Source organism: Xenopus tropicalis, chromosome 5 (genome assembly GCF_000004195.4).
Source record: "Xenopus tropicalis strain Nigerian chromosome 5, UCB_Xtro_10.0, whole genome shotgun sequence".
In the NCBI taxonomy this organism is placed as follows: domain Eukaryota; kingdom Metazoa; phylum Chordata; class Amphibia; order Anura; family Pipidae; genus Xenopus; species Xenopus tropicalis.
Genome location: NC_030681.2, coordinates 125,634,176 through 125,652,259, shown reverse-complemented (window position 1 = coordinate 125,652,259; position 18,084 = coordinate 125,634,176). Strand labels below are relative to the sequence as shown.

The 18,084-nt window shown below is 39.1% G+C and overlaps 1 protein-coding gene across 4 annotated transcripts in view; it reads left to right on the top strand.

Moving 5' to 3' along the window:
- Positions 1–18,084, top strand: part of dgkd (diacylglycerol kinase delta) — a 45,851-nt gene that overhangs the window by 25,266 nt on the left and 2,501 nt on the right. For 2 of the 4 annotated variants that reach the window (XM_004917864.4, XM_031902541.1), the window contains exons 6-29: positions 2,340–2,446; positions 2,637–2,762; positions 3,412–3,514; positions 4,322–4,484; positions 5,437–5,545; positions 5,714–5,853; positions 6,074–6,158; positions 6,439–6,533; positions 6,770–6,869; positions 7,705–7,951; positions 8,057–8,203; positions 8,776–8,898; positions 8,995–9,091; positions 9,196–9,306; positions 9,398–9,494; positions 11,800–11,907; positions 11,995–12,108; positions 12,607–12,741; positions 12,908–13,074; positions 14,139–14,241; positions 15,384–15,476; positions 15,919–16,029; positions 16,343–16,457; positions 17,214–17,344. In XM_004917864.4, coding sequence (XP_004917921.1) covers positions 2,340–2,446; positions 2,637–2,762; positions 3,412–3,514; positions 4,322–4,484; positions 5,437–5,545; positions 5,714–5,853; positions 6,074–6,158; positions 6,439–6,533; positions 6,770–6,869; positions 7,705–7,951; positions 8,057–8,203; positions 8,776–8,898; positions 8,995–9,091; positions 9,196–9,306; positions 9,398–9,494; positions 11,800–11,907; positions 11,995–12,108; positions 12,607–12,741; positions 12,908–13,074; positions 14,139–14,241; positions 15,384–15,476; positions 15,919–16,029; positions 16,343–16,457; positions 17,214–17,344 — 2,927 coding nt within the window. The remainder of the gene's footprint in view (positions 1–2,339; positions 2,447–2,636; positions 2,763–3,411; positions 3,515–4,321; positions 4,485–5,436; positions 5,546–5,713; positions 5,854–6,073; positions 6,159–6,438; positions 6,534–6,769; positions 6,870–7,704; positions 7,952–8,056; positions 8,204–8,775; positions 8,899–8,994; positions 9,092–9,195; positions 9,307–9,397; positions 9,495–11,799; positions 11,908–11,994; positions 12,109–12,606; positions 12,742–12,907; positions 13,075–14,138; positions 14,242–15,383; positions 15,477–15,918; positions 16,030–16,342; positions 16,458–17,213; positions 17,345–18,084) is intronic. The other 2 variants (XM_031902543.1, XM_031902542.1) reach the window with 2 other exon arrangements.

Here is an 18,084-nt window from a genome sequence, read left to right as displayed (position 1 = left end):
TAATGTTCTAGTTCTTGAGGAACATAAATCTAGAACAGTCAGTTGCTTCAGATTATTACACTTTATACAGCATTGATCTGTTTGCAGAAAGGTTTTTAAATTTAAAAAGCCTCTCATTGGATCTGCATTAAAACATTTTAAAAAGTCAGTGAAGGTTTTTATCAAGGTACTCATTCAGTAATGGACCATAGCTATTTCTGTGAAAAAATGTAATCTGTACATTTTTATTTCTTATGCCTACATGAGCATCTTGCATTTTATCCAGTGTTATTGAGCAGATTGAGATGAACACCTAGACTGAGCCCACATTAACCCTAGGACAGCGCTGTCCAACTTCTGTGGTACCGAGGGCCGGAATTTTTCTGGCCAACGCTGTAGAGGGCCGATAATGGAAGCCAGTTTGACCACTCCCCCTTTTTAAAGCACACCCACTTAAAACCACACCCATGTTATCAAAAGAGCTTTTAAAGGAACAGTAACGTAAATAAAAGTGCATAAAAGTAATTACAATATAATGTATTGTTACTCTTTACTGCTCCAACTGGTGTGTTTGCCTCAGAACATTTATATATATATATATATATATATATACAAAGCTTTTATCTGTAATTCGCTATGTAACCTGTGCCTTTTCTCCATTTTCCCAGCTTAAATGGCTGCCCCCATGGCAACACAGCAGGTTATTTATATAACCGATAGTAGCGTTTCTGTAGCAAACACAAAACTTTTACCGGTGCAGGGCAGCAGAATATTATAGTTTAATTGCTTTAAAATACTTTCATTTTTTGGTGTTACTGTTCCTTTAAGATTATACCCACATTAATGGTGATAGCGCAGCAAAACCCCAAATGGTTGGTGCTCACTGTAGGGATATCACCCTTCATTCATATGTGAAAGAATTATATTATGCCATATTAAGACACAACCTTAAATCCCTATGCCTCCTCTTCCCCTGTGGATAGCACAGCAACACTCAGTACATAATTACACATCTTAGGGACCATATAATGACTATTTTCAAATGCTATCAAACTCCCAGAACAATCCCCTGCCAGGTTCACCTCCCACAGGCAGCATAGGGCAGGCAGAGTATGGCACACACAGGCAGCATAGGGCAGGCAGAGTATGGCACACACAGGCAGCATAGGGCAGGCAAAGTATGGCACACACAGGCAGCATAGGGCAGGCAAAGTATGGCACACACAGGCAGCATAGGGCAGGCAAAGTATGGCACACACAGGCAGCATAGGGCAGGCAAAGTATGGGACACACAGACAGCATAGAGCAGGCAGAGTATGGCACATGTGTCATACTCTGCCTGCCCTACCCTGCCTGTGTGTGCCATACTCTGCCTGCCCTACCCTGCCTATGTGGTCCATACTCTGCCTGCCCTATGCTGCCTGTGTGTATGACATAATGCTGGCACTGCTCCTACAGTCTGAGGTGTGAACAGGGGAACAATGTGGGTGATTATAGCCTGAGCCTGAGGTGTGAACACCGCAGGGGGTGAATAATGCAAGGATTAAAAGGTGTGAACAGTACAGGAGATTACATATTTAAACAATACAGGCGGATTACAGCCTGAATATGAGGTGTGAACCATTCAGGGGGCCATTTAATCTCAGTACTGATACCATTTAAAGCTTCCACAAAGGTAAATTATCAAAGCAGTCAGACAGGTGGGGGCCACACAGAGGGCGGCCGCGGGCCGCCAGTTGGACAGCCCTGCCCTAGGACAAAGACCTGAGGCTTACTCTGCAGTGTTTCACATATCTTGGCAGTCACTGTGGAAATTGGCAGGTCCTGTTGAGTAGTAGGAATTAAAGCTGCAGTGTATAGACAACAATAGCAACACTTACAATTGTCATAAACAATACGCTTTTATCCATGTAGCAGGAATGTTCTGTGCTGACAGTATGCTATAAATCTATGTTCTTGGTTCTAATCCTTTTTATAATATTATGCATTTTGTTTTAACAGACATTACAAATGTGTGCATGCTTCTCTTTGTATAGCACTAGTACAGGTTTTAGGATCCGTTGCCCAGAAACCCATTATCTAGAAAGCTCAGAATTACAGGAAGACCATATTTTATAGATTCCATTTTAATCAAGTACTTAAATGTGTTTCCTTCTTCTCTGTAACAATAAAACAGTGCCTTGTACTTAAGTCTAATAAGATCTAATTAATTGTTATTGGTATATTTGAAGTTTTTGAAGCAAACATTTATTTTTATGCTTGTATGAAAAAATGTATAGATATACTTGTCTAAAAACACAAATTTTTAAATTCTTTTTTTTTTTCCCCTCTCTCCCCCGCACCTTTGTGTGTGCCTTCAGTGTGTAAATTTAAAGCTCACAAACGGTGTGCTGTACGGGCCACCAATAACTGTAAATGGACTACCTTGGCATCTATTGGCAAAGACATTATAGAAGATGAAGATGGGGTAAGTTATTTTCACAAAATGGAATTCAAACACTAATTAGGTTATCCTCAGGCAGTAGAAAAGAGACCTTGGGCAGCAGCTTTATAACTGGCTGGCCACTCCCATTCTCCAACATTTTAGTTTAGAATCCCCTTTTGGAGTTGGGCTTTCCTAATTGCATTTTTTACTTAACCCTTTGATAATTTTGCAGGTATCAATGCCGCACCAGTGGCTGGAAGGTAACCTACCTGTGAGTGCAAAATGCACAGTATGTGAAAAGACCTGTGGCAGTGTGCTCCGTTTACAGGACTGGCAATGTCTGTGGTGCAAAGCAGCGGTAAGACCAGCAATTCTTCTATTCTTTTTTTTTTTTTTTTTTCTTTGCTACAAGTGACTGCAACCGAGAAACCTGAAATAACATAATCCCTTCCTTTTGGGTTAGTCGCATATCCCTTTCGTTTTTTAATAGGGATTCACTGAACAATATTCCGCTGAATCCATGGTCCTGCCTGAACCAAATCCTTAAAATCATTCATCACATAAACACATTTTTGTTCTTTTTTCCCCTTCGGTGGCTTAGTGTGTGTGTGTGGAAATTATGATTTCAGTTTGGTATGCTCCTGAATCTTTCACGAAGGATTTGGGCTTCGGCCAAATCCCAAAATGGTGGATTCGGTGCATCCCTACTTTTTTGCTCCTGAATTGTGGTAGGGCCTGCCAGAAAACCAGTTATGTTGAAATTTGGTTTATCGACTTCAATATTACCAGGTCTCACTTAAAAAGATAACAGAGCTAATGGGGGAGGAGCAACATACCAAAATACCTTTTGGCTTAGAAGTTGTTCCGTTTACACCTTTTTTTTTTTTTTCCCTCTTCGAAGGTCTTGTGGGTAATTTACTTTTAAACCTACTTTCAGATTATGACCGTTTATTTTCTCAGTGGCAAATGACTATATAACACTTTTAAAATATTCATTCTTCTTTCAGGTACACTCATTGTGTAAAGATCTCCTCCCTAAAAAGTGCCCTCTAGGCCAGTGCAAAGTTTCAGTCATTCCTCCCACGGCTCTCAACAGCATTGACTCAGATGGTATGTCAGTTATGTTATCAGGGTTCTACATCTCCACAGACAAGATAATGTAAAATTCTGCAAAATCTTTTTTTCTTTTTTTTTTAACCAGCAGGCTGTTTGGGGACAAGGGAGGCGTTAGAGGTGGAAAGGATTTTGCTCTCCATGGCTTTTATAATAGACAATGGAGAAATGGAACAATCTAGATTAGCACACAGTTGCAGGATACATACACCAGCCTGTTTTCAGAGTTAACAAGTAAAAGTACATCACATACAAACAGACGTTAACATCATCTGTGTTTGTGGAAATCCTATTTAAGGACCAGTAAGAAAATCTGCTTAAAGTGAAACTGCATGTTATAGGATGTAGTAACGGGAATGCTCTTTCTACATGCTGAGTGGAAAGGAGTGGTTACGTAAATACTCATTCCTCTAACATTATTTTTTGTTTGTTTTTCAAACTGAAGCTAAGAAACCTGACAAAGGCTTACAAAGAGCATTTATAGTTGTCATGGCCTGAGATTTAAGATGCTACTGCCACCATAAGTAAAGCTTTCTGACCACTCTATAGAAATATTTGAATATATGCTGTACATATTAGTCCGTGTCCAATAGAGGGGGCAGTGATGGTTTCTGAGCTTGAAGGCTGAAAGTACAGATGTTGGGGCACTTAGCCTTTTCTATTATTTCTGCTGTACAGATCCATGTGAGGAATTTATGGTTTGGTGTTCTAATCACAATCAAAAATGGCACCCCAATAATGCTTCAATAGCTAATATAATTATCCATTCATACTAAGCATATTACCTTTTTTTTTTTTTTATAGGTTTCTGGAAGGCCAGCTGCCCACCATCCTGTACTAGCCCTTTACTTGTTTTTGTCAATTCAAAAAGTGGGGACAACCAAGGGGTGAAGTTCTTACGGCGTTTCAAACAACTTCTGAACCCAGCTCAAGTTTTTGACCTCATGAACGGGGGGCCGCACCTTGGGTAGGTAGAGGGTTTTTTTTTGTTTTTTTGTGGCGTTATACCCAATGCTAGCAACCTCCTGTTACTAGTAAACTTGTGCAAATAAAAAAACTTGAATACTCAAATTTTTGAGTTTCAAACCCAAACAAAAGTCATAGTTAACATATCACTTGACTTATCCCATTGACTTCTATAGAAACTTGCAAGCTTTTAGATGGTGAAGTTTTACATTCAAGCTTTTGTTTTTTTGCACATATTCAAATTTTCTAACCATAACCTGAATTCGAGGTTTTTTTTTCCGATAAAAAAAACAAACAAAAAAAAAACCTCGAATCGAGGGAAAAAAAAACAGTCAACCCCCAATCACCCCTTAAATGTTATACACGTGTAACATCTTATGTAATTCCATGTAAGAAGTACAACCATGTAGAAGCAGTTTGATGCAGGCTTGTACTTGTGTATTAAAATATGCAATATAGAGAAGTCCTTTGTCTAGATCCATTTGTGTGCACTACAATCATCTTTATTCCTTTTTTAATAATAAGGTTTATGTGTGTAGAAGGCCAGTAGGTAAATCTAAAGGTGGCCATACACTGGCCAATTTCAGCTGCCGATATCTGTCCTTCAGATTGCCTGTGTATGGGCCAGATCTCGATTGGGCAGGTTGGATGTTTGTCAGATTGGGGTCTGCATCAGCTCTTTGATGCGGTCCCTGTACTGACGGCACCTATGCCCACCATTTTAATTAGCCCGTAGCCCACCCATAGGTGGGCATATTGGAAGAAGATCTGGTCACTTGGTGACCTCTCCAAAAGAGCGGAGCTTACAGTGTATGGCCACCTTAAATACCATTTATTAAGTCAATAACAAGCTAAATCCACTTGTAAATAACCGTGATAGCCATCAAAGCTTAGGAAAATAAACATTAGAATTCACAGTATTATATATTACTGACTTACTGTATCCTTTTTAGTTTACGATTATTTCAAAAGTTTGACACATTTCGAATCCTGGTATGTGGTGGTGATGGAAGTGTTGGATGGGTTCTCTCTGAAATAGATACACTCAATCTTCACAAACAGGTAGATAAAGAGACTTGCACTGGTGATATATTCTCCCTTCAAGTGTTTTTTTTCTGCCATATTTCTAATTAAGCTTGAAGAGGGGCATCTGCTTCTTTAGCAGCCTTTCTAGACTGACTTCTTTATGTGTTATCATTTTCAATTACCAACCCACTCTCTCTCCCTTAGTGCCAACTTGGAGTGCTGCCCCTGGGAACTGGGAATGACCTTGCTCGTGTGCTTGGTTGGGGTTCTGCTTGTGATGATGATACTCAACTCCCACAAATCCTAGAGAAGCTGGAGAGGGCAGGCACTAAGATGCTGGATAGGTGAGGCTTTTGTAATCCCTCCTAAAGAACAAGATAGTGACTATGGAGAGCTCTACATTTATAAAACATACTTGGAGAAAATTTTCAAAAGCTTGTGTACAAGGATGCTTATGTACTTGAGGGTGTCTTGTCGGTAAAATAAAGAGAATAGACACTGACTAACTGCTGCTTTTGCTGTAATGCCAACCTTAGAAAACAAGTACATTCTATTGTTTTATAGATGGAGTATCATGGTGTATGAGACTAAATTGCCAGCTCAGTCCCCAGATTCTTGCACAGCTCCAGAAAACAATGAGGATTGCGAGGTGGGTGCACTTTATTTTATTTGTGTCACTTCTTGTAAGTATCAGGTGATGGGAAAACTAAATGACTGACCTTTGTTCACCGCCTGTATTTCAAATAAATGGGAGACTCCGGTGTCTGGGCTGATGCTTCTTTTAAATGAGACTGCACAGAAGGGTATTGGGACTTTCCTGCCATCAGAAGTATTTGACAGCATAATGTTACGTCATGGACCTAAATGTGTTTTAATTCATTCTCCTTTCGTTTAAGCTGTGCACTTCAAGGGCATTCATTTTATTTCAGGTGCAACAAATCCTGTGTTATGAAGACTCCGTGGCAGCTCATCTATCTCAGATCCTCAGCTCAGACCAGCACTCTGTGGTTATCTCATCAGCCAAGTAAGTTCCAAGAGCTAGATTTTGCAATAATTACCAAAATGCTAACTATTGGTTTACAGGGCAGTTAAATTTGTTGCTGGTACAGTGTGTCAGTAAAAGTGTGCGTAAGAGTTGATTGCTGGGGATTTTCAAGTTATTTTACGGACATAACGGGTGGTGTCGCTGCCCCTAGAACTGAGGCTGAGGAAAAAATTTATCTATAATTAGTAATGTCACACATTGTACTGTTTTCCTAGGGTTCTCTGTGAAACTGTGAAAGACTTTGTTGCTCGAGTTGGAAAAGCTTATGAGAGAATGACTGAGAGCTGCGAAGAATCTGAGGCCATGGCAGGAAAGGTATTTGTTTATTAATCAGGATTAAAGTTTCCTGATTGTAGCAGCCCATAATTTTGTACTGTTGTAAGTTATTAATAGAAAGGTGGGACAGACGTGTTTTATTTTAATTATTGTATTTCATTATTTGTGTGGATTCTGGTTGGGAATATTTGTAGTCTGCACAGGCATCCCCTCCTGTCTGCCCAGCCACACCAAGGACATGCCTTAGAATGGTCTTGCTCTCCTTTACCTGTGCTCAATATAGCTGCACCATGGAGTTAATGGGGCACCTTGTCTGGGCTTTTGACTTCCTGTCTCTTGCTCTTTGAAGGCAATTGGCAACCAAGAGCTTTTGCATTTGAAGCTAGTAACATAACTGACTTCAAGTGTGTGGGCTCCTGGCTGCCTTTTCTCCCCAGATTGGAGAGGGTATGAAGTCAAGTGGCAAGACATGGCAACTGCCAATTCTGTTGTGGAGCACTAAGTTTTCAAAATGGTTACAGTGCCATTCTGTTGGTGTATTTTGCAGTTTTTAATGTTTGTTTATGGAGCACTGTTGTGACTTTGTTCTATAATCCCCACTGTGTCTCATTCAGTTGAATAAGAAACAACTGTCTGTAATGAGAATGGCACTTTTTAGCCCAAACAAGTTCTAGTGAACATTTTTGGGCTATAAAAGATCCAGTAGGCTCTGGCAGCCATTTCCAACTAAAGGGAATAGGAGGTGACAGGACTAATTCAGCTAAATGGAGAAATGCCCCATGCAAATAAGAAGTCTATATTGTTACAAACAAAAACAACTTTATTGTTACAAGCAAAAACAACTTTATTATTGTGTTGTTTTTTTTTTTTTTAGTGTTCACTTTTGAGAGAGAAATTGGATTCACTCCTGAAGACCCTGAATGAGGAGTCACAAGCTACCTCAGTCATGTCTCAGCCCCCTCCTACCATTAATGAGGAGGGGGAGGAAACGGAGTCCTGTTCACCAAATATGTCTCCATCACCAGCCCGCACACAAAGTTTTCGCCCCCGGGAACAACTAATGCTTAGAGCCAATAGCCTAAAGAAAGCTATCCGACAAATTATTGAGCAGGCAGAGAAAGGTATGTGAGTGATCAGAAGTGTGTGAGTCCAATAAGCAAGATTTTAAAATTTGTACCCACTCCATGTCTAGTCTTTCTTGCTGAATATCAATTTATTTTTTAAAGCTGTAGATGAACAGAATGTACAGAATGCACACACTGAAGATTTCCTACTGTCCTTTTCCTTTGATTCTGCAAAAGAGAAAAATTCATCAAGTTCCTCAAACTTGCAAAGTGCAAATGCGCTTCCCAGGATAAGGAGCTCAAATAGAGGTATAACCCCTCTTCTCTCCTACCATTAAGTATAACCTATTTGTAGCTGCATTTCCTATAGTTCTGGCCTGCTCTATTCCTTTTCATATTTCCTCTCATTACTTTTTGTATTGGTGCAGTTCTAAATGTTTGTGCAGTGCTGTCTGTCCTTGCATGAACACTGTTGTGTACTGTATTCTGGGGACAATGGTTCAAGCAGAGGGCCCCTTTGTTATGAATGATGTTTAGTTAATCCTATACAGTTTACATTATCAATCACTATACCCATGTCTCTAAGATACAGAACATCTACTTGTGCTGAAGGCAACAATAATTCATGTTCTTATACCCAGTCAAACCGTGCTTTCTGCATGCAGAGTTTTTAACCCTTGTTACTGAGTGCTCATTGTGCATGTTTCTGGCTAGTAACTCACTTTGCATAGTTTGGCAACTGACAATTCTTTACTCCTTGTGTGGCTTTAAAAAGGACATTCATTTGACTTTCAAAGCTGCATCACTAGTGTGGTTTCCACTCTCTCATAGTGTCTCCTATATCAACGTTACTTTATATATTTGTATTTTAATTGTTACAGTTGCCAAGACTGAGCAAATGAGCAACAAAACCAGCCTGACTGCAGGAGCATCTGCATCTCTCCCAGCCCCTTCCTCACACAGAGATAATTTACCAGTGCTGAACTCCAAAATACTCTACTCAAGTATGTTTCCCCACTGTCATGAGCGTGTAGCCCACAAAAGACATCAGTATCTTTTTAAAATTGCATTTTCACCTCTTTCTCTTTCTCCTAATAAAGATATGAGAGCTGGGATGTCTGGGTCTTTGCCTGGAAACTCTGTCATTAGCCGTCTGTTAATTAGTGCTGACCCCTTTGGTTCAGAACCAGATAATGTGTAAGTATATAAATATGGGGTTTTTATTGTTGAAGTCACTTTAGGTTTATAGTAAAAGGTTTGGTAAAGTTATATGTGACTTACCAAGTCCTTTTTGTACACAGGGACTGTTACACAGAAAAGTGTGTGATGAACAATTACTTTGGGATTGGGCTGGATGCAAAAATTTCCTTGGATTTTAACAACAAGAGAGATGAGCACCCAAAAAAGTGCAGGTAAGAGATGGTTATGTGAGACTGAAAGTGTGACTGGCCCCATATGTAATCTGTTATCTTACAAGCTCTACTTTTCTTCTGGCCGTGGCAGGAGCCGCACAAAGAACATGATGTGGTATGGAGTGCTAGGAACAAAGGAACTCCTCCAAAGGACGTACAAGAACCTGGAACAGAGAGTTTTACTAGAGGTGAGCATCTGTATGCATCTTTTGCATACTATTGCCTGCCAGTGTATGTCTGTCCTTTTTATCTACTCTGTTACTCTTCGCTCTGCTGTGTTGCTATTTGTTTCCTGCCTAACACTCTTCTGGGGAAAAAAAAAGTGTACAGGGTACTTCTATCATATAGTTTTAAGGGTGAAGAGACACAGCTACTAGTAGCAGCTACTTGTCATGGCTACAAAAATTGACAATGCTGATCATTTATGGATAATTGTGTCTACGTGTGTTTATAGCAGAGGCATTTATTGGTATAGTCTACTGCAGGGTATTTTCTGGCATTCTGTAGCTGCTACTAAGTAGCTCCATGTGTCTTCACCCTTAAGGGCAAAGACTCACAAAGCTACTTAGTAGCAGCCACTAAGCACCAGAAAATACCCTCTGGAAGGCAGTTGTAATCAGGATTTGTTGGTGGAAATAATGCTAAAAAATAAAGATTTAATACACTGAAGGATTTTCAACAGTATTTAGTCTACAACCGTTTGTTAGTGGTAGATATTAAATCCATAGTCCTTCAAACAGCAACCATGGCCAACCAAGCTCCCCCCATCCCCTAATATGTCTTCATACAGTCAACAGAAAAAGCATGGCTGTTGATTTTACCTATAGAATTGTATGTGCCAAACTTAACTGGCATTTCCTGTGAATATTACCCTGCATGTTAAACCACTTCCTGTGGTTGCTTAAGGGCACAGTTCTGTAATATAGTTACGCCATGCATCATTAATAAATGATCCCTTAGAGCAGTGCTGTCCAACTGGCGGCCCGTGTGTAATTATGTACTTTGCTGTGCTTTCCACAGGGGGGGAGGAGGCATATGGATTTAAGGTTATATCTTAATATGACATAATATAATTCTTTCACATATGAATGATGGTTGATATCCCTACAGTAAGGACCAAGCATTTGGGATTTTGCTGTGCTACCACCATTGTGATAAAATAGGCGTGGTTTTGAAGTGGGCATGGTTTCAAAAAGGGGAGTGATCAAAACTTGCTTCCATTAGCGGCCCTCCACTATGTATGCTAGAGAAATTCCAGCCCTCGGCACAGCACTGCCTTAGAGAATGGTGGCCTGTAGAAGAAGGAATTATATCCTGTTGTGGTCAGTTCAGTATTTATAGTTTATGGTGCACAGCATTGTTACAATTGGAACCTGCAGTTCAGGGTTTAGTCATGAAAAAGTTATGGGCTTATCAATTTTTCAGTTTGTGAATTCAGATTTATTTTTCAAATTGAATAAACTTGCATATTAAACTTGAATACCTCAAAGTTTTTTTTAGTTTACAAACTTGAATCTCGAATAACTAGAAAAAAATTTCGTTTGTTTTTTTTTTTAAATGGCTAAATTTTATATTTGCACTTAATAAATATTAGACATTCGAGTTTTTGAATTATAACTAGAATTCGAGTTTGTTTGTTTTTTTATGTGCAAAAAAACCTTGAAACTTTAAACAAAATTAGACTCGTTAATAAATCTTCCCTTAAGTGTTAACTGGCTTCCATACTGCTAAATCCTCTTACATTATAAGTCTACTATGCTCTCCCAAAGACTGAAAATCTAGAAAATGTAGACTTTTTTTTTTTTGTTCATGTTCTACCACATGTCCGTTTTATAAAATTATATCTGTGTTTGGAAGACCTGTTTGTTAGAAGACAATAGTTTCTCTGATACTATATTGCTTATTTGATGGTGCAAATGTCTAAAGCTAAGAAAAATGTTGATATCAGAATATGGCTGATATGGTTTCCATGTTTAGCACTATTAAATATGAAGTCTTGGGCTAATCCTCCTTGTGATTCTGTAGCACTATAGCTGTTTTTTAAGGCTAGCTGGGAACTGAACCAAGATCTGTTAAATAGAAATCTCCTTAATTATGTTGGCAGCATAGTGTACTGTCAAAGAACAATTTTTTTTTTTTCCTTGCTCAAATCTAAATATACAAATGAGGGTTTTGATTCTTGTTAAGTCAAACGTAAAAACATGGATTCAGCGAGTCCCTATTACATTTACTGCCATTCCCATTGTAAATTGGGTTTCCCACAAATCTCCCATACCTTTCTCTGTATCACTTTTTGCTTTGCATGTATGTATCTGTGTTGCATGATAGCCATGTGCATCTTTCACTGTGTATCTCTCCTTGCCTCCCTGGATGTGTATGTCTCTTTGTCTGTCTCTAACACTGGTTGTGTCTGTCTCTTCTTTTAGATGTCTGTCTCTTTCTTTCTCAGTGGATGTGCGTATCTCCCTCCTCTTACCCACATGTCCCCTGCAGTGTGATGGGGTTTCTATTCCCCTGCCCAGCCTCCAAGGCATCGCTGTGCTGAACATTCCAAGTTACGCGGGGGGCACTAACTTCTGGGGCGGCAGCAAGGAGAATGATGTAAGTTGACTCGCTTAGAATTGGTTTCTGCACAGCTGTATGCGCTTAGGGATAGTTCTACCTAATCGTTTTCTTCTCTCTCTTCAGACTTTTGCTGCCCCTTCTTTTGATGATAAAATTCTGGAAGTGGTTGCTGTGTTCGGCAGTATGCAGATGGCTGTGTCCAGAGTCATAAAGCTACAGCATCACAGAATTGCACAGGTAATGACTTGGTGAATACTTGGCTAGAACTTTGTACCTTGTTAAAAAACCTGACAGTGTGTGGACTCAGAAGCTTTTTTTCTGGTTTCCATTTTGGGGTTGCTATATGATCAATATTATAGTGCTGTTCAACATATTAAACTAAATGTATTCTATATTCTAATACTGTGTGTATCACTGCACCTTATTTTTATGGTGTTATGCTCCTGCTCTTCAACATATTTTTTATGTTGTTGCCATTACAATACAAGGTACTGCAGAAGATACTTATTCAGTTAATGGTAACCTCTAACTTTTTACACATTTTATAGCATGTTATTGCCTTGCAGTTCTGTCAACCCTAAGTAAATTATGAACACTGAAGAATGTCACTTAACTAGAGGTTTATGTGAGAATTATTTTGTGATATCTTGCACTTAACACAGGGTATTTTGGTAAAGGATTTTGCTTTCTGGCTGCTGAGCCTGCTTATGTCCTGTTGTGCATTTCTTTCCTTAGTGTCGCACAGTGAAGATTACAGTGCTTGGTGATGAGGGAGTTCCTGTGCAAGTGGATGGAGAAGCCTGGATCCAGCCACCAGGGTTTATACGTATAGTACATAAGAACAGAACGCAGACACTCACTAGAGACAGGGTAAGCAAAGCAGTGAAATGATATGGGTACTTATTAATATCTCACATGAGTTTCAAAGTTGAATAGTTGCTGTGTTTTTAGTGGTAGAGATTGAGAGACCTGCAAATGCAAAGAAGAAAAGTCTAGTAATGATTTATCATTATTTACTTCATTCTGATTCTTTCAGGCTTTTGAAAGCACATTAAAGTCCTGGGAGGACAAGCAGAAATGTGACATTCCTCGCCCACCTGTATCGCCTGTGTCTCCCACAGCTTTGCAGCCTGAGGAGCTCTCTGAAGATGAGACTGCTCAAGTATCCCGGTTTGGCCACTCTGCCAGTGCACTTATTCAAAGGCAAGAGTTTGAACTGTCAAGGGCACTAGCTGAATTGCATTGATTAAATCTTATATGGTTTTTGACCAACAAAATACTGTACCATCTGTTCCCTTAACTGAATTAAATTTCTTGTTCTTCACCTTAACTTCTTCAAAAGTCATATTTAGATGTTAACCATACAATGTATTTTGAAATCTAATATAATTTATCAAACAAGGGTTACAGAATTAAAATGAAATGGGAGGGCCCTGTTTACAAGAACTTACAATCTAACATATCATTACCCAGGAGAGAAAACAACAATGATGATGAGGGAAAGGGAAAAAAGAGGAACATATATTAGAACAAGAGATAGGCTAAAAAGCATGGGGATTTAAAAAGATTAGTTGCTGTGGGTTTCTGCCCAGTTTTATTAATAAGCTTCTTGGGTATGAAAGAAAGCAAGATGTGACAGAGTGAGGACTGGAAGTGGTTAACTATAATGACAGTGGCATAAAAGATTTTACAGAAGAAATACATACCTGTAGCGCACATTTCACCTGGCCTTGAGCAGCCACAATAAGCTCATCAAGCAAGATAATGATTACTATGAACATCATAAAACCTTGTATCTGTACCTAAGTTTATTGCCCTGTTCTTGCTGTGTGTTCATACTGACTTTATTGTTAACTTGTGTAATGCTTTCAAATGACCTGGGCAATCAATTGAAAATTGGACCATCCTCTACTAAAGAATAAAGAGAAACTCTGTTTAAGGCATAAAGCAGCTTGACCAACATGGTTCTCACAGGGAGATCTGGCTTTAGGAACTTTCCATTTTAATAAGTGGAGCAGCTCAGCCTATTAAGACTGAGAAGAAGGTTTTTGATACTACCATGGCCATAAAAACACCTTGTGTCTCATAAGTAGCCAGATTACAGTAAGCCTTATATAATGCTATAGGATAGAGTTGTCAGTGAGACACTGGTACATAAGTTTAGTTTTTTTTTTTAGGCTATGAGCTCCCTATATTAAGATCAGTATTGCACTGGAGATTTTCTGCTGTATGTTTATGTAATATCAAATATTCCATTCTCTCTACAGCATTAAGGAGATAGCTGTTACCCACCAGAGCATGGAGCAGGAGCTAGCTCATGCTGTCAACGCCAGCTCAAAATCTATGGAAAAGGTTTATAAGGACTCTGAGGTAAAGACTGCTGGTTCATTGAATGTAATAGGGTTAATAGAAAGGTGTGGCAATTTTTGGTTTTAAATCGCTAAGTGGTTAGCTCTGGGTTCCCCTTTTTTTTTTTTTTCTTGTGAGCCACATTCAAATGTAAGAGTTGGGGAGCAACACAAGCATGGAAAAGCTTCATGGGGGTGCCAAATATGGGCTGTGATTGGTTATTTGGTAAGATCCTATCTGGACTGGCAGCCTACAGGAGGTTCTGTTTAGCAGTATACCTGGTTTTTATGCAACCAAAACTTGCCCTAAGCCAGGAATTTATAAATAAGCACCTGCTTTGAGGCCACTGGGAGCAACATCAAGGGTTGGTGAGTAACATGTTGCTCACGAGCCACTGGTTGGGGATCGATGGGTTAGCTCATCCTAGTTAATCCATATGCTTTTGTTCCAAGCAATGTTTGCAATCTTTATATACAGTGACATCATTTTTCTAACTTTTCTATCCAGTTATTATGCCAGCTCACTATAATAAAGCAAAGTATATAAAATACCAGGGCTTTATTTAGATTAAATGGATCCCAGTGTATGTGTGTTTGTGATTAATAGGAATATCTGTTAATAACCACTACTACAGGGGGCTGATGTAAATTAAATAGCCCTGTGCACCATTTTATTTCTATATAAACATGGGATAATGTAAGATTTGTATGTTTAATTTCAGAGAAAAACCAATAACATCACATTTTTTAAAATTTACAGACTGCAGTCTGATGCTTTCAAATGTTACATAGCTTTTGGCATTTTTACTGGCTGTAGTCTAAGTAAAAAAACATGCTGTCTTTTTCGTTCTTGTGTCCAATTAGCAGAAGTAATTCAAATTACCACCAGCTACCTGCTTTACACCTCAAGACTGAAAAACCACAAGGATTGTGAATGAGATTGAAACAAGGATTTATTCCTTTCAGATTTTGTATTCATACAGTAAAAATACTTACGTTATGTAAAATACATTCAAAGAGTGTAATTTTGAAACACTGAAAAGTAAAGGGGATTAAAAAGCATAATATTTTTTTACCTTTTCATATTTGATAATCAAATCTATTATGAGCTGGGTAACGGTTCTCCTTTTTTTTGTAACTTTGTGCTTTCCTTCCCGCTCACAGGGCCTGAGCTGTAGTCATGTTATGGAGATGGTTACAAATGTTCGAGCACTTCTTAATGAAACAGAACTACTCCTTGCAGGGAAAATGGCATTGGTGAGTAAGACTTGTGAATACACTCATATATAAACTATATCTTTCTCTGAAGGAGACATTACAGACAAGCTGCATATAATTATTGGACAGTGTAATGGCTCATATATACTTCATGTTTCAGCCTATTTGCTTGTATGGATTTTTCTTTCTGAAGCCCATCTTTTGCTTTAGGTGCCAAATAATTGTTCTGTTGCTGAAGTAAAACTAAGAAGACTGGCAGATGTGAATATGTTGCTCGCTTATGAGGGTTTTGCTACCTCCATAGATTACAGCTCAAAGCATTGAAGGAATTCTCAAAAAAAATTGTTCTACTTTTCATTTGTTGAACAGATTTTTTTAAATAAATAATGGAAAACCTTAATGCTGTCATACATGTGCAGAGGTGTATAATAATCTGCTATAGGATTGTCCGGTTATTTTAACTAAATTATTATCTTTACAGCTGCTGGATCCCCCTCAGAAGGAGCAGCTAGTGACATCCCTTAGCAACACAGAGCAGGAGCTGAGAAAACTGGGTGAAATCCCTCGACTGTGGCAAACTAATGAGGAAGAGGTATGAATCCCAGCATGGTACAGCAGACCCTTTTTGGGGCCAAGGCTGAGTAAATATTTGTATTTCCGTAGCAAAGAAGAGCCAACTTGTCTGTAAAGGGCCAATTGCTTCTTCTCTGGTGTGTCATTGTTTTAATAGATCACTTCCCTCTTATTCTTAGCCTAAACTTTCCAGTGGAGTTGTAACAAGCTAGAATGTGTATTCTAATTGACATAAAGCATCTGTCATTATCTCCATATGCTTAACACCTTTTTATTTTAGGTGGGGTAACACGGACCTTTTCTTTTTAGTAAATAGTCAATTTCCTTCACAGGGTACCCTAGACTTTTCCAAATTAAGAAGGAGTAGTCGGTTTCGACTGGTAAACAAGTTTAAAAAGGAAAAGAATTCAAGGAACAAGGAGACTCGAAGCAGTACAGGGCCTCCAGGTAACTAATAAGCTAGTTGTTCTCCTGCAGGTGGCAGTATACCAGGTTGTTACTGGGCATAACATATGCATATACTGTATGCATGTGTGTATCAGTCAGCTCAGTCTCTAAAATGTGTGTATTGTGACTGATTTAAAAGTTACCTACATGCAGTGCCTTTATTTTTACTTGTGTCAGTAGCTGCTTTATTGCTAAATTCTGTAAGGGGCACTACACTATTTGGTATGGTGCGGGTAGTGATATTCTAAGTCAGTATGCAATTGTTTTTTTTATACTCCATGGCTACCCAGTCTGGGACTGGCTAACCAGCATGAAGCAGAGAATATATTGCTTAATATGTAGAAGAAATGCTTGAATAGATAGTAATTTACATTCATTCAACCAATACAAATCTACCTTAAAATGAATCTTTCTGCATAGCAGTTTAACATTGCATGTTGGGGGAGGTGTAATAAATGTTTGTTTGTTTTTTAATTGGAAACAACCGTATGTAAATATATAATTGTGTTCATCATTCTGGATAGCACCTCCTAGCACTCTCTTGACTCTTTACATGGATTTACATGGAAGGGTGGTACTAGGATTAATAACCGGGTTGCTGCATATTTGGGGTGCATTGGTGTTGGTCTCTTTCCCTAATGAATCATTTGCCTTCTGTGCCCTTGTGGCATGTCTTCACTTTGGGGAGTGGTGTCTCATTCTTTCTCTCTCTCTGCTTTGGGTTGTGGTTTCTTACTGCGGGCCTTTTTCTAACAGCTCATCTTTGGGGGACGGAAGAGGTGTCTCTGTGGCTGGAGCGGCTCAGCTTGTCTGAGTACAAGGAGGTCTTTACTCGCCATGACATCAGAGGCTGTGAGCTCCTACATCTGGAGCGTCGAGACCTCAAGGTATCTCTTGCAGACATCGGTGCTTCCAAAACTGAACTTAATCTGGCCCTAACGGGCTCCTTTCTTTCTGATTGTGCTTCTGCAGTTCTTTCCCTCCAGATTAGAGCTTGATTATTTTAAGCATATCCTATTTGAACTGTTAAAAGTGTTTGAACTGTTAAAAGGGTCTTTAATTTAAAGGGAGAAATAAACACTGAATAAGTAGGCTCAGCATCTCTCCTTTTTCAATATAGACAATGATGTAGGGTTTTTAGCACAAGGTATATTTTTATCTGCATATTCATGTTTATAGGAGTGGCAGCTTCTCATAAGGTAATCTCGTTCAAAGATGCTAAGGAACCTGCAACCTCAATTTTTTCTGAAAACTGATGGACCCATGCAGTTGGAGCAGGGTCATTTGTAAATGACCGTACTAAAAAGCCCTATCATAACTGCATCATGCAAAACTGAAGATGTGCCACATAGCCAGCAGACCTAACTAAAGCTAACCATACACACACACCAATATTGTCTGCCACCTCTGCCAGTCTAGACAATCTGTAAGCAACATGCCGCATGTATGGGGTCAAAATGACAGCCAGCCTTACAGATAAATGGCCGATCTCCAGCAAGAAAGACTGGTCAGGTCTGATAATCCTGTCAGGCAAGGACTGCATCAAGCCCCTGTTGTGGTTTAATTGCAGCTTAGGGGCAGAGCAGTTACATTAGCCGTGTTAGACCCATTTTTTTTTTTTTTTTTT